This window comes from Poecile atricapillus, chromosome 5 (assembly GCF_030490865.1).
Source record: "Poecile atricapillus isolate bPoeAtr1 chromosome 5, bPoeAtr1.hap1, whole genome shotgun sequence".
Lineage (NCBI taxonomy): Eukaryota > Metazoa > Chordata > Aves > Passeriformes > Paridae > Poecile > Poecile atricapillus.
Window position 1 is genome coordinate 20,029,576 of NC_081253.1, and position 24,495 is coordinate 20,054,070.

The window sequence follows — 24,495 nt, forward strand, 5'->3', positions numbered from 1 at the left end:
TTCTGTTTATCTAATATACAGCACTAAAATCCTTGCCAAGTTCTACTTACGTATCTGTATCCAGGGAGAAGTAGTCATACAGTTTAACTATTCGGGGGTGATCCAGTTCTTTGTGTATTCTATACTCTCTGCAGGCATGTCTAAAAGAAGATGGATATATTAACCTTCTACAGTCAATGAAATGCTATTAAGCTTAACATTTGAAGCATAAGTAATTAATATTTACTTGTGGTAGTTTTCTTTCTTTTCATCCCTCCAGCTTTTGTTAAGCTGGTGAATCTTCACAGCAGCATATCTTTGTTCATAAAGATCAAAAGCCTAAAAAAGAAATGCATGAATATGGCAAAGTTATAACCAAAGGTGATAAAAATAACACTCAATAAAGTGAGGAAAAAAGCTGGCATGTAATTCACAAGCCTATTGACAAGGCTACTGTCATGCTACGTCCCCTCCACAGGTTAACTGAAGCCTGGTCAACCCATTACAATCCTTCTACTTAATTAGATTCCCTTTTGTCAGCCCCCAAATTAAATGTACATGGCTCAAAAATTAGCTTTATCAGACTCAACAAATTCTACCTTGTATACTTCACTGAAGCCACCTCGGCCAAGTAAATGGAGTAACAAATACCGTTCATTCAATGTGGGGTGATCTTTAAATCTTGAAAGAAAAAAAAAATTGGTTTATTCTGTGCACACAAGCAGCATCTAAAATGTAAATTTCTTAGATTTACTTACCAAATAAAGTTTTCTTTTTAGAAACAACACACAATATGCTGAGCAACATTACACCACAAGAAATCTTATGACACAACCGTACAACATGACCAATTTCAGTCTATTAATAGTCTTTAGACTATTTAGTTTACACATACTATCACAACACTCATCAGCACAGTCAATCCTGGCAAACATTTTGTTATTTTTCTCTATTTTTTTTTTTTGAGGGTAAGAAAAGTGTGCTTAAATTTAAATATGTGATACATGGGTCTGTCTTTGTTGTGCCAAATTTTAGAGAAGACTCACACTTCAACTTTCTGGAACAGACAACAATTATTCCAATTTCACACTAAACATGACCAGATATGTTATATATTACCACCTCTTTTTTTAAAAAATGGATTTTATATAACACTAAGAAGTTAAATCAGAAACAGCAGTATGAGGAAAAACACGTGTAAGAACTATCTGCTCACACTCCAAGCAAAAGCAAAATGAAAACACGTCTTCCAAATACAAAATAATGCTGCTGGACTAAGAAAAAGGGCCATACTCTCTCTCCTAAAAGATATAGAAGACAAATGACATTCTTCCATCCAATCAGTGGGAAGGGATCCAAATATTCAACACATTCTTAGTACAACAATGAGACGTGGCAAGAATCTAAGGCAAGCTGCCAGTTATATTCCATAGAAAACCTCAAAGAAGAGTTTAGGGCCAGTCTGCCAATAGCTCAGCTCATCCCATCCTTCCATACTCTCTACAGTTTTGGAAGTATGATCATAGGTAGTCAAGTATTTGAGAGAAGATGCGTATTCTTGCTTACTGTGAGACTTTTAGAAATAAAACTTTCCTCTGAATTCACCATAAAAATATATATTTCAATGCTACTTTTTTTTTAAGAAACCATAAACAGTAATTAATATATTCAGTGTAGAAGAAAAACAAATTTAGAAGCAGCATCATTATGCACTTGATGTCATGTGACCAGTAGCCTAATTTTTTTTTAAATGTTTTTTCTATTACATGTATACCTGTAGTAAGGCCGATCTTGTGAATCTTACCACCTTCCCTCTCCACTGCTCTCGCTAATCTGTGTGGCTCTCCATGGCTCAGAACCTGTACCCCAACATCATGTGGGCTCCAAAGCCAGAGAGGGAAGCCCTAACCTGCACCCTCAACTTGTCTCATAATTCCAGCACAGTTCTAGACATACAAGTTTACCCATGGATAGATGGACTTGTTGCTAGAACAAGAAAATGGGCTTAGCTTTACACCACAGCTGGAAGCGGAAATCCCAACAGGATTTGAGTCAGAATCCAGCAGCTGCTTTGGCTGAGAACTCTCTCCCTTACCAAACAGCCACCAAGACACGTTAAGAAAGAGAGCAGGGGCTACAGACCTAAATTATTTCTCTATTGCTTCTCTCTTCCACATGATGACTATAAGCTGTGGCTTGGCCACTTGGTAAATACTTGTCTAAACTCCCACAAAAACATGAACACAGTTTAAAGCTTTTCATTCTGTACCACAAAATGTGTTAGCATTGACTGCAGATGATGAACAGTGAAGCTGCACTATTCTGCTTGTCCATGTCCTGTAACTGTTTTCAACTGTGACTGTAACTTGGACATTCTTTGCCCCAAATATGCAATATTTTCATAGTCAAAACCTGTCATTTCTCTCTGCTACTTATTCCTTATTGTTTAAGGATCCTCTTTTTTAAAAAAGCCTACATCTATTCTAATGCAAACACTGAAGATTTCAAAAGGTTGTAATTTAACCTGCTTGTTTATTTGTTGTAGGACATCTATTTTAAAACAATATTGCATATTTTTATTTTAAAATATATACTTTTTAAAACAAAATACTCTGCCATCAACATGTAAGTATCAACACCTATTATTTTTCATACCCAAAACACTAAACAATTTACCTATCAACTAGCACTAAAGCCACATAGTAACAAAAAATTTCTGTATTACTGCATGGCAGTAATCAGAACAGCTAGGCACAATTTCACATATTTTTCTTTTAATATCTAAAAGCCTTAGTGTATGTATAATTCTATTGGGTCTAAAAAGTAAAAAAATAAAATCCTGAAGGCTTAAGGATACTGTTTCATAAACATTTCCTAGTGTAGAAAGTGAGAAGTCCAGGCCCATCATGTCCTTCCCCCTGTCTCATTTCACCCTTGCACTGCCCTCTCTCCTCATGGCAGCCTAAATATTTTTGCAACTGGGCAAAGAACTAGACCAGGAAATTGATCCTGGATTAAAATTAATCCAGGGAAATAAACCACAGGAGATGGTTTAAATTTGGATTGATTTCCAGCATTGGTTCAGTACAGAAATGCCACTGCAAGCACGTGAAAGTAAACAGGGCTAAGTAGCCAGGGACAGGCAGAACCAGTTCCTTTCAAGCAACAGCGCCAGCTGAAAGTGTTGGTAAAACTGTAGTGTCTCTATTTGCCATCATGGAAAACAGGCTTAATTCTTTAAGTTACATAATTATTACTTTCAAAACTACACAGTAACAGTTCATATTATGTAGCAATTTAACATTGTGATACACTGTCATTCAGGGTGAAATACAAAGTATCAACACAACATGCATTTTCCTCCTAGGTACCTATAGCTAGTAGCTATGGAATCACAGTACCAGAAACACAAAACTTATTTTAAGTGCAGCACAAAATTGCTGCTGGTGCATCAAACCTCCCTGCCATTTTCTTGCATTATTATCAACTAAGTGAACTGCATTAAATTATCTCACAAGTGTTTTTTTTTAGCTTAGTAATCTAGCAAGTTTCAGCTCTTCACTATAAGCTAAGTATGTTATTTCTTGCATTTTCAACAAGAACATTAATAAATTTACCAAACTGTAAGAAATTTTAGTTAAGTTTAAATAAATTGTTTTTTAAAATACATATATAAACATAGAGAACCAAAAAGAAATTATGAACAAGTCTCTCTTCTATGGGTAAAATGTGATATTAGAGAATTACTTTAAAAACAGACATGCAAAATTAAAACAGTAAAGTCTTACTGTGAATTATCTTCATTATTTATTCTTTTCAGTTCTCTTATGTGAAGATTCCTAACTCTTTCCAAACGTTCAAGTTCTGCTTGTATTTCAGCTTCCTCCTGCAAATGAAAAGAAGGAAATATAAAAGCTCATTTACTTCCCATTTGAAAAGGGTATTTTTACCCCTGCATCAATACTAGTGGTGATGGAGGAACATTACATTATAAAACCCTGCTGAACTAGAAGAAAGCACTGCTTTTCTCTTAAAGCCAGAAAAATTCAGAAAGATAAGGCAAAAGCCTGTTTCAAGAAATTTTTCTGTTCATGAACCCACAGGTAATGGGATGTTCGTGGTTTTGTTCTGCACTGTAGGGATGCTATTTGAAATGAGAGGCAGCTGGGTTTTGTACCTCAGCCAAGGAGATAAATTATCTGGGAAGCAGTCTGAAATTGATGTACAAAAAAAGAAAAAACTGAGATATGGGCAATTATAGATTCTGTACAAACCGACAGATTAAGAAAAGATATGTAAAATATTTTAAGGCTGAAGTACAAATCAAGTAAAAGAATAAAAGAGCACATCATTACAGCAGAAACATTTTAAAGGTGCTGATACAAGACACCAAAACCAATCTAATTTGAAAAGATTTTTCCATTTGTATCTCATTAAAATTACAAATGAAGAATGTGTATTGCTTAAGATTTTAAGTGCAACTTCAAAGGAAGCATGTCAGGTAGGAGCACATTCCTTAACTGATTTCAGCACTTAATTTTACCTCATCTTTATACTATGCATTAGGAAACAATGAAATAATTATTTATTCAGGTCCTCTGAATAAATAAATAAATAAATAAATAATAAAGATTTCCTGATGCCCAATTTGTGGAAACCTAGGTATCTACACTCAAACTGAGAAACATACTAATTGAAAGATATTGTAGACAGGGATATATTGATTTCAGAGTTAGTGCCTCTAGAACTTTGAAAATTTGAAGAAAGAGGAGATAAAATTAGTCCATATCAGAAAGCTCATAATTATGGAATCATTTTAGCTGAAAAGGAAAGAAGCCTGGCATCTGATACATATTTTTTAGTAGCAGCACCCATCATCACCTCTTGTTATTTTGGCACAGCCTTTTGCACAGCCACATGGTATATCAAACTGGAATACTAATCAATCTTTTCTTTAAGAGGAAAAAAAACCAACAAAACAAACAGAAGAAAAGAAAAAAAACAAACTAGCATCACAAAGAAAAATAAATACATATTTGTTTTTTGAAAGAAGCTAGATTAGTTCTCCAATCCAATTTATTCTCTGACTGTACAACCTGGTGGTGCTGGTAAAAGCAACAGGGCAACAAGCCATTGCACAAGGGGATGGAGGCACAAGCCAGCAAGGCAGAGAGAAAATGTCATAATGATAAAGTATTTTCATAAACCCATATCCTGAAGCAGCAACTCTATTTGTGTGAGCTAAAACTTGGATTAAATGACCACATATCCAATGAATTGAGGAGTCTGGACTAGATTATTTCAGTAAATATCCTGAAACTGTCCCCATAAGCAATAGAAAAAACTTCTCATCGCAAAACAAGACATGAGATGAACCTCCATGGAGGACATGAAAGTCAAATTGCTAATAATTTAAAACCTGGACCAAGTAGCACTAATCTGACAGCAGATCTGGGTGGACCATTCATTTTTTTCTAAGATACAAGTTGGGTTTTTTCCTGTTTATATAAACTCTTTTTTTCTATATTTAGATGCATCCCTGCAGTTCTCTGCTAAACGCCCTGAAATGATAGGCAGTTCTTCATAATTCAGTACTCCTTTATAAAGAATTTTAGTCCTTCTCCCCTCACAAAAGGCCACACACTTATACACACAATTGTCTATGTTCTTCCCAAAGGCTAACAAAAAAAAAAAAAAAAATCCATCAGTTATGCCTCTTTTGGACCTTTTTGTTCATATATTATGCAATTCAGTGGCTCTCAAAATGTGGTTCATAGGCCAATGTTAGTCCAAAGAGAACTGGCTGGTTGCATTGTTTCCAGCTGTTATTTAGGACACTCAGGCTGTGAATACCTTTAAGCAAGAATGAACCAGCTTAGCTGCCTCAGGTCACTGCTATATAAAAGGAAGTGAGAAAACAAGAGCCTCTCTCCAGGACCAAAGCAACTAGCTGGAAAAGAATTTCCTGGGTAGCAGTAGGAAAAGAAAACTGGTGGTGGCAGCATGTACAGGGCACCAAAAATAAGAGCACCAGGAAAGCATCTCAAGACTGAAAAGGAAGAGGAGCAGTCAGCAAAACAGCATATGCTGAACGACTGAGGAGGAAAAAAATGTAAATAGCAAAGAAGCACAGGGAGGAAATACAGCCATGTAAGATGAAGGTAACAAAATTTGTTTTTATAGTTAATGACAATGTAAGAATGCATTTTTTGTTATTTTCTTCAGATATACTCAAGTATGATTTGCTAAAAATAACATTTTTTCCCCCCCGGCATTTAGTCAAGGAATTTCCATCTTTTATGAAGTACTCCAGCATTGATGCTCAAGGTGAAACCAAAATTCCAGTATTAAATAACCCTTCAACAGTTTATTTCATCTATCATTTGAAATTCCCATTAGACTTCCATGAAGTTAAAGCATTGAAAAAAAACCTACAGAATTTCCCAACCAAATTTCATGTGAAGCTGGAGCTTCTAAACCATTAACAATGAAGAACAATGTGGGCAGTCTACTTCACTAGTGCCAGCAAATTATATGCAGATTTCCTACTACAGATTCAAGTACTTTCCTGTCATATTCTTTAGAAACAGCTGCAGTTTTCTCAGGGGGCCCAGTTCAGTTTATTACAGTAGAATTTATAACAGGTGGCTTGTACATTTGAAGAGAACAGGCCTGAAACAGACTCTTGCAACATTTCAAGGGCAAAAACACTACAACCTGTTTTGACTCAACTCAGGAACTACTAGTACTATATGTACTAGTCAGCACATGCATGTCCTTTTCTTTCACTCTTACTGATATATTTCTGCCTGCATCAACTGCCATTCCATTTTAGAGGTTATTCCTCAAAATCTTTGCTTGAATGAGCAACAGTTTCTTCATATAATAATTATAGCACTACACAGATTTATTAGAATGATGGGGTTCAAGAAAAAGTTTTTTCAAAAGTCAAAGACTAGAATAAAATATCTGACTGCAAAAATAATTTAAGACATGTAAGAGGGCAGATTTTCCATGAAAGAAGAAAAGGTATATACTCTTGTGACAGGTAATACATCAACTGGTAAAACTGAAGTGAATAGTGCAGACGATGAAAATGTTGTATTAATTCAGAAGTACAATGCTTGTCAATTGGACCTTTTGAAAGGCCAAAAAACAAAAATAAAAAGCCCATACATCGAACTTGGCTGGCTCACTGAGCTCTGAAACAAGAGCTCAGAAAGTGGAAGGGGAAGAGCGGGATGGGTGGCATCATCACTGTTAGCACTCTTAGAAGGATTTAAGGGATCAGTACAGTGTCACGCTGGATGGACTCATTATTGCTCCCCTGTAATTCCCAGTATTTATGAAAAGTTGCACAAGCAGAAACAAAAAGAAGGCCACTATTAGGCATAAAGGAGTACAGCAATTTTAGTATTAGGTTTTTTAATCACACAGCTCTCAACAACCTGTCTCTTCATTTTGATAGCAATAATTTTTGACTTTGATCATGATTAAAAAAAACATACCTTTTTGAGATGTCCTAATCGAAGCTTGAAAATTTCCTCCTGTTCATGGTACTCTGCAAGAGTCAAACTGAAAAATGAAACAATGTAATTATAGCTTTTATATGGTGGCAAACAAAACAACACCATTTTTACTTAAAAACTACAGTATATCCAGTATCATATTTACTGCCACTAGAAGTACATTTTTGAACCATCTGAACATCTTTGATTTGTCATTTCAGGGTCAAAACATACTTACAGAATGCCTATATTTGGTATTGTACAATATTAACTGTCTCTCGACGGAACCCTTTCAATTCTTCCAGACAGCCTGTTAATTACCTGGGTGCATCTTGAATCATGTCACCATCCCAGATTTTTGCTGATGCTAATCCACTGCTTGGTTCTCAACTCTAACACATTCAGAAATTAGACAAGAATGGTAACACTGGATTTCTGAGCTGTGATTTAACAGACAGTAGTGCAAAGCCATACATCTCCAGTTCATTAGCACTACATTTTGCATGAAACCACAAATTCAGCTTTCAACTCACATGTGACTCTCTTGCTTGTTCTCTTTGCATCTTCCTTTTCTCAGCAATTTCTGATTGCTGAGAAAATAATTCAGTGGTCCCTCACTGTCTATAGACTTGCTCAGACAAAGTCAGGTATCATGCAGATATTCTGGACTGTTTGCACAGATTAGTAACTATGAAACCTGTGAACTGACTGCATGCAGTATCCATCTGATAAACAAAAAAGACAAACCACACAAAAAATAAACCCAAGAGACATAAGCTTCAGATAAAAAAACATGCACATATGAGGAAGAGAAACAGGGGATAGGGAAGGAGAAAGATGTATGGCCTCCTTGAAAGGGTTCACACAAATCCCTATGAAAGAAATTAAAATTACACTTCTCATTGTTTTGCCTAGACCTAATACTTCCTGCATGATATAAAGCTAAAACTCACAGTATAAAATGTTCTCACAAAGTCCGTATTTCTGTGGATTCAACTATCAGCAGGGAAGATCATTACCCAAGGCAGGTTAGAAGGCTATACATGCTGTTTATATCGCAAGTTTGAGGACTAGAATGTCTTGAGAATCACCAGTAGTTTTCCCAGAGATGAGGGACACTAATTCAGATTTTCTTACAGCATATGCCAACCTACTTCAACAAAATTTTCAGAAATCTAATAGACTATATGACTTCTTCCTCCCTTTTAAATCTCAAGTTCACCACAGTCTTCAGAATTCCAACACCTGCATTTTTAGTGCATCTCAAAAAAATAAAAAAAATTAAATTAAATTAAACTAAAGGAAAAAAAAGTGGGGTTTTTTTCAGATAAAATCTGGCGGCTCTGAACTTTTCATGGAGCTCTTTCCATTCCTGTTATAAATACGGAATTTTGCTGCCCATTTTCTGGTTTGACCAGGACAGAAAACGGATTCAACCAATGGATTCAAATCTCAGTGAAATTACTGGGGGTTTTTTTGACCACACAATCTAAATTTTCAAGAAATTGGGAAGAGCCTCACAAGACGGTAGTTATTTCATCAGTCTTCTGGGTCTGTAACATATAGAAAACACTCAGGCGACAAAAGCACCCATCATCACATCCTGTCAGAATCTGAGAGGCAAGCAATCATTTCTTTTAAGATATGTCATACAAAGTTACCCTGCATCTTTTTTTCTTGCTGGAATTCAGAGCAGTCTTGTATCACAGTCAAGAGATATCCCTCAACATTCTGGAGGCAATGGAGGGAGGAAATTTTCCTCTCCAAGAAAGGCAAAAGATACCAGATTTTGGGACCTAACATTTGTATCTTTTCCTAGCAGAATCTTCTCTAGGTTTAGACAATGTGTACTACATCTTAAAAGAAGAGACATTAAAGCAAATGTGAAAGGGGCTGTTTCCATAGCTAGGAAAGCTGGCAATGCACTTGGACTTTGTAGAGTCCAAGCAAAAGCAAGAAACAAATGATCCAATTCCTGTTGTAAAGCATCTACTAGCACTATCAAAGAAATCCAGACCACTAGATGACTTAAAACAATATCCCAAACACTTTTCCAATACTTCTATTAAAACAGAAACCTACTCTCTGGATTAAGTTCTCAGTTAAAAAAGACCAATGCCAATGTTTACAAGGTTGAATATTGTCATTTCCAGATTCTTGTCTACAGTATAAATTACAGGTTCTGAATTTCTAGAAAGACAGATAGTAAAGTTTGTCACGAAGAAGAGTGACTATTTTAGGTGGCTTTGCAAAGCTGAACCACCAGTAAAACACACTCAAAATATGAAGTTCATTACATGACCTACCAGAACTTTTCAGTGAACACTGAGATTCCCAAAAACAAAGATCCCCTTAAAAACTAACATAATATGGAGAATCTGGTCCTTTTTATAAAATCTGAGGTGTCCACACAGAGGTACAAAGTGCCTAGACAGCTCTACCAAGTATCGCCTTTCAAAAAATTCTGAAACAGCCCTCTTGAGCACAGAGCACAGCTTGGATGTCATCTTGAAAACATTAAGATTCAAAGTCACTCTTTCCATGTTTCTATGCTGTAACCCAATAAATGATTGTTTTCCATTTTCCTATTTCCTTACAAATCTAACTCTATTAGAAGCACAGCATGTTTCACAGCAATCTAAAACTGTCATTACTGACCACCACATTGCAGAGAAAGGCATATAAAACTCAGAGTCACTTTGGATTTTGCTCATTTACTTCTGAAAAACAAAACTTTTGTTTGTCTGGGTTGGAAGAGACCTTAAACATCATCTAGCTCCAACCCTCCTGTCATGGGCAGGGATGCCACCTAGTAGATCTGGTTGCTCAGAGCACCATCCAAGGCACCTACAAGATACCATGGTTTCCTGCACAAAGGGTTGCTCCTCTATCACCTGAGACACACACAGGTCTTACCACATGTGGAGGGAGAAAGGTTGAGGAGCACAGGACAGGGACATCAACCAGAAACAAGGCTGCTGCCATCTTGAGCTGGATAGTCAGGCCTGGGGCTAATCTAAGGAGCACTGGGGAAGGGCAGCTGGGAACAGGTTGCATGAATTAATGTGGCAACAGTCTGGTCCTGACCATGATCTTTTCTGCAAAAAATTACTATTAAATAAATGATGTATTTTAACTGTCTGCAGCCAAATAAACTCTGGAACACGTGCAATAAATTCCTGAAATTCCCCAAAATGTTCTGGACATAGTCTGTGTATGTTGCATAATTTTTCCTGTGACGTATAGGGCCATGATGTGCCACTATTACTTGACGCAGGAAGAAACCTGATGGCTTTCCTGGTCTGAAAGGCTTGATCACCACCAATTAAAACTTTTTTATTTTTCTTTTTTTTTTATTAAATTAGAAAGCATAGCCCTTTCAGAGGCTTATGTTTTCACCACCAAATTTCAAAGGTTTTGACACAATATACATGCACAGACATAACCAGTCTTCTTTTCACTTCTTCCTCACAAGTGCAGACAAAACCTTCTACAATCAAAATTCTTTTACTGGTCTGTACAGACAAGACAAAAAACCCAAACTAGCCATGTGTTCCTTGGTTTTCACCATGATCAAGCCTGGTACATTATAAGCATCTCTCTTCCTACCTCTGCCCTGCTGGAAAATCGTCCTGGATACATAGGCAGAGCAGAATGCAGCCATGCTCCCGAACAGCCATATACACATCCAATACAAGTTTTCTGGCTACAGTTTCTGAAGCTTTTCTCTTTTGGTCCAAGCTTATTCTCACCCCAGTTCCCCAAATTTCTACAAGGATGAACAAAGTTCAACCAAGACAAAACCTTCCATGATGTCTTTTCACCCATTGTTTCTATGTTTGCCTTAGAAACAGACCGCCTCAGGAAAGGAGCTGTCTTTACTTGTCCAGTAAAGCCCAGACACATTGTTGGCACTTCAGCCTGAAAAAGTTCCTGAAAATATTTTTATTTGTTCCATACAGAACAGAATGCTCCTGCTAAATGATGCATTTGTTCAGCCACAGTAACAAACCCTGCCAGCTCTCTCTGCTCTCCTAGTCCAAACTGCATGCTGGGACAATGCATGCATGCTACCATGGAGGAACTGGGAACACTTGAAGAGGCAACAGGGAAGTGAATACAACTGAAATGGCTGAAGCTGCAGAGGAAGGATTCCACCATCTAAACTAAGTAAAACATTGTTCCTAGAAGTAATTGTCTCGTGAAATAAGAGCTGCTTTCAAAATGTGGGGACTTGCATTATAATCTTACAGAATCCTCTCACGTCTCCAAAGAATGTAGAAGAGAGTTTTCAAACAGACTTTTTTTCTGGGGCTAAGGTGGCAACCTCTACTTCAAATAAGTATTTTTTCTTTAAATACATTCCTTTCACATAAGACTAATAAAATTACTTTGCTCAGTAGAAAACAGAACTCTCAAAATTGAAACTACTTTTAGTTTTGGCTTAGGCAACAAAAAGGGGAAGAATGATGGAAAACCAGGACAGTGTTTAGACTTATGTGTTCCATGTTACTTGAAGCATCAAGCCACCATTCACTCACAAGACACTGGCAAGCTGGCCACTATTATACCAGTAACTTCAGAGCAAAATTCTGCTTTTACATTCCTATCAGAGATCACAGTATATTCAGCTAAATTAAAACAATGCCCTTATTAAGAATGCCTCAGGCAACACCTTCAGTCTGTTTCAATGTAGTTGACACCTGTTTGCAGCAAAAGCTTCAGTACTCCTGATTGTTACAAAGCTATAGAACATTTTGTCTTGTCAATACCAGAAGCTGGAGATATTTTTTTAAAGCAAACAATGCAGTGTAAAGATACCTGTTGGTAACAATTCCTAGAAAGTAATTTATATGTTTAAAATTAATCTGTTTGATCACTTGCATGTATGTTGTACTAATTCACTACTGGTTCAGTTCATTAATCTCAAGCAGTTCTGCATTTCCTTGTGCTTCACATAAATAGAACCTTTTCCATTTGACTATACTAATTAAGATCATTACTGTCGAAGTAATGCAGAAACAGCGATAAGCAGTGTAATAGGAGAGAATCCCATAGAGTACATGACAAATTTACTCTAAAATGGAAGTGCGTAATTAACGTTTTACCAAGATACACAAAATAATTAATTCTGTACTGAGAAGCAGAAAGGAGTCAACACATAATACTACAACACAAAGTTATAACAAATCCTAAATATAAAAACCCCCTTTCGAGTAAAGGCCTAAGAACATAATGTGGCTAAATGATTGTGTGATCTCAGGATGCATTACAGATCTCCTCAAAGATCTGAAACAAAATTTATAAGCTTATAATACAGGCAAGTAATCTTGTATCTAGATTATATAATGATCGAACTACTATACTTCAATGCAACACAGTTTTGATTCAATAACTGCTTACATTTTTGCTAGCATTAGATACAAAAGGACAATTCTGATGGTTCTCCTGGCAATTCCATAAACAAGCAAGCATTTTCATGTGTCATTTAACATGTAACTGGTAAAGCCAGATGAAAAGAAACTTTGCAGTCTTTAGTAAATTGGACATTATTTAACACCATGTAACACCAGAAAATCTTCCAAAGTTTATTACCAGGAATTCATCTTGTTCTACTTAAAAATTAGAATGTGTTGTCTGTATTTCTTCCCCAGTTTATATTTTATCATCTCTCAAATATCAGCAATAAGATCATGGGAGTATAACCAGCCAGAGTTAGCCAATAAAAAATTCTGTAAATTTTCAGGTATTTTCCATTACTTAAATGTTACTTTTAATAACAGGAGGGATTGCATGCAAACACGCAGCAGTATTATTTCTAACACAACAGCAACATTTACTGTACTATTCTGAAGTATTAATTATGGTCTAAGAAGAAACACAGGCACTAAGCATTACTGAAGAGTCACAATGAGCAATGACTCTTCAGCTCTCTACCAAAACACAAGTAACGCAAACCAAGGTTTACTTACATTGCCAGCCTTACTACTGTATTTTCATGATATTTTGTCACGGTAAAACAACGTCACAACGTGAATTTTAAGAATGATGCATTATGCAAAACACATGTAGCTGTCTTCAAGGGGATGGTCCAAATATATTTATTTAGCAGAACTAAGCAGAGCAATTTATATACCCTCCATCCCTGGAGGTATAAATTACTGCCTCCACATGTGAGAGGTGACAAGGGACCATGCTCAACACAGCTTATTCTGCAAAATAACACAGATCAATTTGCTACTCTTTTTAAGCCTTATTTACTTTTTACTTAAAAATAAACTAGGAACAGATACTCTATCAGCTTCAGCCTCTTAGCAAAAAGGGCAGTAACTAGTATCTTGAAGCAGCAATTTCATAAAATATTCAAATTAAATGTCAAGAACACATCTTTGTGTGCCTTGAATTATACCCTGTCTGCAGGGAAAAAAAAACCCTAGAAAAAATGTGTTCTTTAATAACTTTCAATTTTTATGTTTCAATGACAAAAAATTGTAACAGTCAATATGTGAAATGGGATCAGTAACTTCTGACAGTTGGTCACAGGATGAAGAATTCAGAAAGGGGGGAAGATATTTCCATTTGTTTTAAGACATGTCTTCAAATACTAAAGGCTGAAAAAAGTTTTTTTCTTTCAAATAAATACTGTTATATGGAAAAAAAAATCTCCAACTAGAAGAGAAGCTCTTAAACCAATGTGGATAAAGAAAAGTTCAATCGGTGTATCAATGACATTATAAGACTAAGAAGTCAGGATAAGGACACTTCTATATCAGAATAACATAAGGAACATTGCCTATCCCCAGAACGGGCCCTTCTCTGGTGACTTTACCAAAACCAAATTGTCCACAACTTCACAGACAGTGCAATTGTACAACAACTTCATAGACAGTGGTGCAAATTTCCCTAACATCAGCAAGTCCTCTGTGAGAATATAGCTGCTGAATATACCGAGTGTCTTTTTATGCTGTTATTTGAATAGAACACACACAGACAATATCTGAGAATTTATGTAAAAGAGTGATTGAAATGTTAAACTTACAGCTGTGGTAAATTGGGTCTAACAAAGGGATCGTTTTCTGCCCCATTCACAGCTTTATTTTTCCTCTGCTTGGGTTCAGAATTGGCAGATGGTGCCTGAGAATTATTTGTAGTTGGAGGCTTTCGCTTGGCCAGGAGCTTTCTTTGCCTTTCAATGTCTTCCCTTTGTTGATTCACCCACTCTTGCTGCCTGTAAACCCCAAAAAAAGCTTTATTAAAGTTTCATCAATTTGCATTTTTTCAAGAACTATCTTTTTAACTGATAAGGCATTTAGAAATTTTAAAAAACTTACTGTACATGTGAAAATGTTTCCTAGGAGAACGAACACCAGTGTTCTTCATGAAGTGGAAAAATTTTGCTAAGGTTATGGCACAACTTACTTTTTAAATATATGGTGGTTTCAGGGGGATTGTTTGTTTTTGTTGATGTTTTGGGGTTTTGTGGGGGTTTTTGGTTTGGTTTGTTTTGTTTTTGAAAATGTTATGCATGACTTCTGCACTAGAAAAAGAAAAAAAAAATCCATCTGAGCTGGTGGATACCTTATTTTATACCAAAAAAACATCCCCTGATAGCATCAATAGAGAGTACCTGATTTTTATAGGCCAAATACTGAATCTGATCTGGCCATTCCCAAGTAAATCATCAGTTTGGTTGTATGGCAAACAATTACAGCTTTTATGCAAAACACACCTTGTACAGACTGTTTTTAAGACTGTTTAGAAAAACAGGGTCCCAAGCAATCCCGTAATGCTAAGACTAAATACTGCCCTTCAAAAGCTGAAATCTTGGTGAATTACTTTTTAAAATACATGTATTCTTCTATCTATATATCTATCTGTATCTCCAGTGAATCAGGCTCATTACCAAAGAACTCCTTTGTAAGCACTGCAGAATTATTTTACCATCATCTCTGAGAGTCCTGCCGAGCCCTTTGCCTTGGCCCCATCTCTGGGAAACACCTGCTATGGCAGCTCTTTTCCAGATGGTTGCTCTCCCCCATCCACTTGCACTAGACCCTATCTGAGGCTGCCAGATTCAGGCTTCACAGCACTAAGGAGCAGGACGCTGGGAAAAGCTGCTGCCATAAGGATGTGCAGGTAGCATCTATGTGGTCAGTGAGAACTTCACAGACCTCATCTGTCCCAATGACCACCAGTGATACATGGTTAGCTTCCTGAAAAAACACCGATTTACCTTTAAAGTTCTGAGAGCTGATTTGAGTAACTACGTTCTGCTTATTTACTACATTAATGCTTTTCTAAAGATAATTAAAACAAAATGAAACGAAACTGTTTTCTAAAGACACACAACCTCAGCATTCCCTCAGCTGATTAATGGAGTTCCATATTCTCAGTCTTCAAAAGGCAAAGCAAAATACAACGTATGAAAAACAGCTTCAATCCTAGAACATTAGTAATAGCAAAGTCCACTAGAGGGAAGTAACAATTAGTGAGAATTTTAAGAACATAGCATTGACTAACTTCACAAGATTTTGAAATGCAAAGCCATCTGTCCACTGTTCAGTAAATGAAGCACCATGACGAACTGTTGTAAAATGCCCCAGGCGTAATCTGTCTTGCATGCTCTTCTCTCTGCTTGCCAGCTTCTCCTGTGTGCTCTAAGAAAACAACAGAAAAATTTTCATATTTAGTAACACTAAAGTGTTCAAAAAGTCAATAAAACAACTCATGGTTTGTTTTTTTCCCTCCAACAGCCTATTATGGCAGGGATAAGAGGAGAGTAAACAAAAATATGTTGTAGTATTTACCCCATTTATTCTAATTTCTACAGAACTCAAGCATCTGCAGTTGCCAGAACCAGTACTAGAGGACAATTTATGCACCAAAAAACCCCCCTGAGTTTGACTCAGTTCTCCTATAAAGTTTGCTGCTCTTCATCATTAAAAAAACACTTTATTTAGAGCATCAGCATCACAGAGGATATAATTAAGATTCTATCTGTACATGTCTACTACAACAAATGAGCCGACTGAGATACCATGAAGAAAGTACTTCCTTTACTTAGCCTGGAAACTTCCTTGACAAATCATCTGTGTTACTACTTGTACCAAGGTGACTTGGAGCAGGAACCTCAGTGTGACAATGCACTGTGGGCAGGCTTAACTGCAATCAGATACCCACTTGCAGTGCCAGAAGCAGGTGCCCTTCTTAGAACCACGAGTGCTACCACAAACATCCTTGGGATGTGACAACCAACGGAGTCTGCCTTGTCTCCCTCAGAGAAGAAAGAGCACTATGAACACCTAACGCAAGGAAACCTCTTTAATCATTACAAAGGCTTGCTTCTTAAGAAATGTCTGTGGCTCAAAAATCACACACACACACAAAAAAAGTGAGAAGTTGTCAGAATTAAGGATCTTTTTACAAACAGATTTCTAGACTGAAGAAGGGCTTTCCACAGGAAACATCACTTGTGGTATTCTCAGTCTGAAGATATGAACTTACTACCATGCCAAATAGATCTGATGCATCTTCTCCCTGCATTCCCCTCATGCTGGAATTGAAAAAGACCTGCAATAATTTATTTATAACACACTAGTGAGAAAACTCTCCTGAATCCTCCAATGGGTTGCGTTGTGCCATTGTGTATGACAGCAGGATCCAGCAGCTAGCACTAGGAAAGGCACTGGGGCTGTTTATCTTAAACTTTTTTGTACCTTCGCTTCTAATAACATGATTAGCTATGAACTTTTTTAAGATTTTTTTTTTTTGACGAGGCTATTTTAAAGAAGAGGGAGAAAAACAGGGTATCCTTGTCTTCTAATAAATTGTTACTAGTTTAAATATAATTGGTGTGAAATTTCAAAAAAATAATTCTTTCATTAATAGTAGTATTAAGGCAGCCATCTTCATTTCCTTTTTTCCATCAATTCTGAGCAAACATAGCATGTTATCATTTTCCATCAAAAATTACCTTAGCCACTTCAGTGTCTCACAGAGATATTATCCATCTCCTCCTCACAATAGATTATGTTCAAAAATTCTTTTATCCACTATGATCTCACAATTTGTCCAGAAAATATGCCATATACCAAATTCATAATTTTGATGCTTTGCTATTTTGAATTACTTATGATAGGTAAATCCTTAAATTGAAACAGGTACATTTTCCACAATCTGAAAAAGGCTAAATGTTTTATTTAGCTTACTCCGGTTTTTAAAAACACTGCCAGATAGAGACCACAGATATGAAGTTTCAATCTCAAGTGACTAATGGGAAAAAGCTGAAGTGAAAATGAAGGAAGCATAATGGAGTTTTACTGCAATCTCTCAGCTTTTACCACTAAGATTTTAAGAGCAGTAAACTTACCTTTTCAATTAGAAGCTTCTTGCTCATTGAAATACATTTGTTTAACCTTTCTTTGTATTTTTCAAGTAGTTTTTGTTGTTCATCTATTTGTCTTCTAAGATCACAATTAGCCTAATAAATATATACAAAATATGAAGAGATATATTGAAACACTGTTTTTTAAATCAGCTGTCACAGAAAATGAATATATCTACTTTAACTAAATTAAGGAACATACATGCATAAACACATCTATTTATCTAAATAAAAATTTCATTTCACTGATCTATCACTATCTATGGAAGGATGCCTTGCTTCTTTTTTATTTCCTTTACATTGTCCTGCATTCTGTATTACAGAGCATTCAGCATAATGAGACTATATAAAAGCTCTGTACCAATCTCACATTCAGCTCTCCACTGAGGGCTCCACTTACATTCAAACTGGAAGTTTAAATTTTAGCATCAGATCTTTATATATGATTTCTGAAGGCATGTGAATCCTAACATCTTCAATTTAAAAGAAAGCAAAAATTTCACAACGATAAAAGTTTCAATGATCTGAGTAGGAAGTTTAATAAATTCCCTGTGTTCCAATTATATTTAACTTACTGCCTTAAAAATCCCACAACAATATTGTTTTGATTAAAATTTTTAAAAAATAGTTTAGGGTTGTCTATCCCATACTGTTGAACATGTGTTAAAACAATCTACATATACAATTTCATAGTACATGATTGCATGGATTAATATTTTTATGCATTGTACATGTACATGTATGTACACGTACAAACACTAAACAGACTACAACTTGTGAATACAGGTTTGTTTCATATTTCTGTATATCTCCTCTCCAGTTCTTCCTTCAAGAGCATAAGCATAAAGATTTTTTTTCTGAAAACAGGTCTTAGCATAGTGTAGCAGTTTTCTTACTGAAAGCAGTTATCCATTGCCTGTAATTATTTCTGTCACATATTCTGTCTCCATTCTAAAAATGCCAGATAGTAGTTCCACAGATAACGGCTACTCAAAATTAGAACAAAAAAAAACCCCAAAACCACTCATTAGGTGAATTTAAGGAATTAATCAGCTGCCTGCAAACAGCATCAGTTTTCTTTAAACCTTCAGAAGTCTATAAACATATTGAATCATTAACAAGTTGTACCACAGAAGCTGAAGAACATTTCATTATACATTTCATTATACATTTCATTTTATAGACTTCTTAGATTTTTTTAAAAAAAATTACAAAAATTAAAAACTTATTATACCCTTTTAAGTAAATTTTTAAAAAATCTAAAACATTGTCCTCATATTCAGTCTACTGTTCTGAATAAATACCTTTACCCCATATCCAACACTTACCCTGAGTAAGTCATCTATACGACCTTCTTTCTTTTCCAAGTCTTGATTTTTATTACTTTCTAGTGCAGCTAATTTCAGCATTGTGAGATCAGTCTAAAAAGAACATTTTGAAATATTTATCCTTTCCTTTTACAACTACAGCATTATTCTTATGCTTGTTAGGCAGAGAAATAAACTACTTTAAAACATTCAACAACAAGACAGTAAATCTTATTTTCAGGTGTTTCAAAGTGTCATGAAAAGTTCTTATTCAAAATCACTTTCCCTTTTCATGAGGACAACTGTGAACAGGTGGGACAAACCATTAACACTATTAAAAGATTTCATCAGCAGCTGAGAAGTTACCGTTCATAAAAATACAAACAGGGCAAGAATGTAAATGTCAACTAATTAATTTCTCTGTATTGGTCAACAGGTGAAGCAACCTTTTTCTGACTAATGTGAAAGACAGATCATGTCAGAAAAGGCAGAGAGAACGAAACACTTGATTTCAGCTTTTAGAAGTCCCATCAGAATTGCATGTTGATCATTTTGATTGCCATCTCATCCATCTCATTTCTCCTCTTCAATGCTGGATTTTAAATACAGTATGACAATGGCAACTGTCAAGTCAAATGCTGCCTGAAAAAGCAGCCTCTAATTCTAAAATCACACAACAGCTAAATTCTTGGGCAAAAACCTACCATATACATAGATGACATGGTCACCTATATATATCCATGAAGTGCAATACTGGGAGCTGAGCAACTGCAGAAGATAAAACTCACCAGAGATATTTAAATTATGAGCTGCTGAACTTAACAGGACACTGCTTTGACAATTTTAAAAAGCAAAGCTTTTCAAAGTCTTTAAGCATTTAGAAAAAGTTAAAAGACAAAGAAATAAACATAACTACTTTTTCCTTGCATTCTAATGTGATCTACTGAAAAAGTTACCTGAGTAATTTTAATAGATAACTGCTTTGGTTGTGTGAGAGGGTGGTCCCCAAAAGCTAATGAAGTAGGAGAAGGACTATTCTGTCGAACCTGAAAGGCATGAAAGCAAAATATCTTAGATACAGCTGTAATATTTCATTATGAGCATAGCCTTGGTACAACTCTTTGCAGGAACATCTCAAAGAACAGAGAAACAAGGAATTTTTACACAAGCTACTACTTGGAGCACTGCATTGAAAGCTATCAGTATGGCATTGCATATCACTTGCAGTTCAGGAAGGATGCAATATATTCTCTGAGAAAACTAAGATTGTCACTTTTGGGAAACAGACTGAAAGATTTAAGACAATACAAGACTGACATAAGGTGATGTCAGTCTTACAAAGATTTATTTTTCTGATTCTAAGCTTTCACAAATCAAGAATAATGTGAGTTATTTTTGGAGTGTTTAGTTCTCATGGGAGAACCAGAGAGGGGAAGCTAGTGCAGATCAGAACACAAATCCTGTTAATGAACCTAGTTTGTGTGAATGAGACCTTTTCCAAGCCAAATTCCAAAATCTGTATTACGCTCCATATTGTTGGCAAGACCAAGAGGATGCCTGAAATTGAAAGCACATGGAATAAAAGCTGAGGTCTGCTATCAGAGAAAACAAATCTTTTCTGTAACTGGCAAAATTTGTTTGGCCATTTAGAACAACATGTTGGTATGCTGAGCACTGAAATTGTGCTTATGAGAAGGAAAAAAATGAATTAGCATGACCAACAAAGAGAATTTTAAAGGCAGATTAGGGATCAATTATTGAAAAAAAATTATGATTTATCACAAACTGAGCTTTTGAAGTCCCCAGCTAGGCGTCCAAGTTTCCTTATAAGTAACAAAAAACCTTTCCTCTTCTGTGTGAGGCCTATGAATAGATGCCATCACATTTTAACATTTATTCAATACTTTACATAACTACTTTGTATTTTAAAAAAGTGTAAGGAAAAAATAATCCAGTGTTAATAGAAAAATTTAGTTTTAATACCTAATTTGATTTTTTCCTTTTCCTGTTGGAAGAAAAAAATCTTTCACAGGACTCATTCCTTTGAAAACTCTCCCCTTGAATAGAGATTATTTTCAATTTTGCTATTTTTAGACTATAAAACTATCTCCAGCAGCGATGAAGTTCCCAGACTTACAGAAGAAGGAGCGGAATGTGAATTCTGAGGAGAGCGGATTGCAGGAGGTACACCTCGCACTGGACTAGAGCCGTTTCCACCTTGGTACTGTAGAGCATATATAGACCTCCAATTAGTAATCTTCTCAAAATACATTATACATCTACTGAATGTATACAGTACATTCCTCAGCTCGTCTATACACAGAATTTGTAAATCAGATTGTATTACTTTTATTAGCGCAGCTGTTTAAAGAACAATGAGAAGGATAATGGGTCTTGTATTTTAGTTCAGGCTCCATCAGGAGATGACTGCCATCTCTACTTCAAGGTTTCATATTTAGAAGCTAACATAAAGAGAAAAGAAGTAACCTCTCAAGAGGCCTGTTCATTATAACCAAGTATGTTGTAGCATCCAAAAAAACGCTAAAAGGATATTTTGAAAGAAAATTTTAAAACCAACACCTATTTTTACAAAATTCTTACCTCAAAGTAGTCACTTATCTTGTGACCACGTCCCCCAATATTCTTTCCTGCAATAAATACAGTAATATATTAGAAGTGGTTAAATAAATTACTTGTGGAGGTGTCCTACATTTTTATGTATAAAATAATTATAGCAAAATCTCACCACTTGTTAAACACTTGGTTTTCTTTGATGTGGTAATACATGATGTCCCTACATAGTTAATTAAGGGATTGCCAAAACAAAGTGATTTACATATTCCATTCATTGAGAAATCAGATATTAAGTCACCCTCAATTCCTAAATCAGTTTAGAATAGACTTTACAGAAACCCTAGACCTCTTCTAGATAACAGGAAACTCGTCTCTCAGCCTACAGATCAAACCTTTAGCTCCAAGTCCCTCCCCTTTTCAAACACTATCTCAAAGTATCAAATTAACCAAATCTACTAACATTATATACTCCTGGTGAGTTATTATGCCCAAATATTCTGCCTAAGATTTTCCTAGGTGCCAGGAACAGTGAGGGCAAAGAGAATGACAAGTATTTCCAGTCCTCTTAACCTGATTATGAATTGGGTAACTTACAGTGTTAACTAGGGAAATAAAACACCAGAGAATGAGATTAGAACGTATCTTAACCGGATTGAGACTTCAGAAGAAATAACAGGAATTGTATTTCTTCAACAGGAGGACCTGACCCATATATGTGGCATTCCAGAGATTGCACCTATACCTTATCCAATGAATGCACAAATGTTTTCTTCTGTTTGGCTCTAAGATAACCAATAAATCTTAAGACCGGGTTTTTCTCCTGTAGAAGTCAGACAACCTCTTAAGATACATCTTGCAAATGAACTATTGTTCAAAGCCTTTTACTTTAGAGAAAGAACTTTGCAGCACATTAGGAGATCATTATCCATAGATCCATAAATTTAATTTCCCATTTTTAGCAAAGATTTTCAAGCTTTTCTATTGTTTCAGCCCTGATGAATTCTCTCTAGTTCAATATACCTCTGTACTGACACTGCTGCATAAAATGCTGTGTCACTAAGAAGTAACACAAAAAACCAGAAACATTTGGCAGCCCTTTTTGTGTCAAGACTTTTAACAGAAATATTTAGATAAAATATTTCCAAGACCTAGAACAGCACCCAGCTAACTTCTCCAGTAGTTACCCAGTCACTGTACATATATATTGCTGCTACTTCCCTCTAGCCAATTCTTTACCTACTCTGTAATTCTGCTAGTGATTTCTGTCCTCATGCTTAATTCTCATATATCACTTTATCAAATTTGCTTTCATGCAGATAAATAAGACAGGCTGCATTCCTTTTCAGTAAAGAAAAACCTATTTGATGTCATGTTACAGAACTGCACTGAAGAAATATGTCAAATTATTTTGGCACAGCCAATTATGAATAGATTTACAGTGATTTATACCACTTTCCAGTTACTTCTGTGCTCTAAACAATCCTTTTCTTCAACATTTATGGATTAATTTACATATTGCAAAGTCAATATCCTGGGTATGCAATAGACAAGAGATTGATTTCTTGTTTCTTTTTTCCAATACAATAGGAGTTTTTGCTTCAACTGTACTGTACCTCTCCAAGAGGCTGCAGTTTCTTAGGCCAGCTGCTTGAGAATAGTGTAGTGCAGACTACTCAGTTTTACTGCTGCTGACAGTAAAACAGTGATTGTAAGACATTATAATAATGTTTTCTATATTAAAAAGTCCCCCAAAATTTCCATCATCTCTAATTTCAACACTCATTAGTAACAGGAAGGATAAGCTACTAGAACAATTAAAAGAGGAAATTTCATTCAGGTTCTTTGAACAAAGCAGGTGTCTACGAAGTAACACTTAGGAAAAAATTAATTTTAATCAAACAACATGATTCTTCTACTAATAGCAAGCTGCATCACGAAGACTTCCAGATATGGAGCCCATTGTTTTATATCTGAAGTGATATTTTCTAGCTCTGTTAGAATGAAAAATAAAGCTGATATAGATGTTATCAGAACTATTTCCCCTCCCCTTCTGATGAATTTTTGTCTTGATGTAAAATTTCCACCAGTCCTCACCCAAAAGTCATACTAAAGAAAGGAATGACAAAAACTAAACTTTGTAAATATTAAATTAGAAATCAGAATCATCATGATTTCCCCACCCCTCTAGACTACAGCAATCTTCCACAGAAAAGGAAGAAAAAAATTCAATTTTTATATATACCTGTAAAACAACCATCAGATATTGTAATCAGTAACCCCTTTTCCCCCTTATCTACTGAAAAGAAATACAAACCACAAGGTATTTTGCATGAGAAGAATTGCTACAATTCTTAAAAAGATTACGAAGTTGTATCATAGCTGCGAGTTACACATGCAGCAGCTCATGATTCTTTTGGGTAATTGCCAGTCCAGTTCATGTTTTACTTGCCCATCCCTTACAGTGACAAATGGGAGGGTGAGAAGAATACTTAATTTGCTATCCAAAACATAACACCCATCTTACGTAAGCAAAAATACAGAATTTTTAAGGCTAACAGTCAAAATTGTTACATGCAATCACTGCCTAGTCAATTTACATTTTAATTTACCTTGGCTGCTTTCACTCTGAGTGTCTGCTTTTCTTTTTCTTCCTCTGGAAGGTTCTGACTGTTTCTTCTCTGGAGTCTACAAACAACAAAAATAACATAATGAAACATAAGCTCTATTTATTTGTATTATTGCT

The 24,495-nt window shown here is 35.7% G+C and overlaps 1 protein-coding gene across 3 annotated transcripts in view; it reads right to left on the reverse strand.

The window, feature by feature from the left end:
• The window catches only part of TLK1 (tousled like kinase 1), a 67,189-nt gene that overhangs the window by 9,800 nt on the left and 32,894 nt on the right, over nt 1-24,495 (reverse strand). For all 3 annotated transcript variants that reach the window (XM_058840023.1, XM_058840021.1, XM_058840022.1), the window contains exons 4-16: nt 24,362-24,437; nt 21,780-21,826; nt 21,316-21,402; nt 20,135-20,224; nt 19,200-19,292; nt 17,857-17,967; nt 16,008-16,144; nt 14,527-14,715; nt 7,488-7,554; nt 3,768-3,865; nt 579-660; nt 227-318; nt 51-140 (exon numbers count right to left, since the gene is read on the reverse strand). In XM_058840023.1, coding sequence (XP_058696006.1) covers nt 51-140; nt 227-318; nt 579-660; nt 3,768-3,865; nt 7,488-7,554; nt 14,527-14,715; nt 16,008-16,144; nt 17,857-17,967; nt 19,200-19,292; nt 20,135-20,224; nt 21,316-21,402; nt 21,780-21,826; nt 24,362-24,437 — 1,259 coding nt within the window. The remainder of the gene's footprint in view (nt 1-50; nt 141-226; nt 319-578; nt 661-3,767; nt 3,866-7,487; nt 7,555-14,526; nt 14,716-16,007; nt 16,145-17,856; nt 17,968-19,199; nt 19,293-20,134; nt 20,225-21,315; nt 21,403-21,779; nt 21,827-24,361; nt 24,438-24,495) is intronic.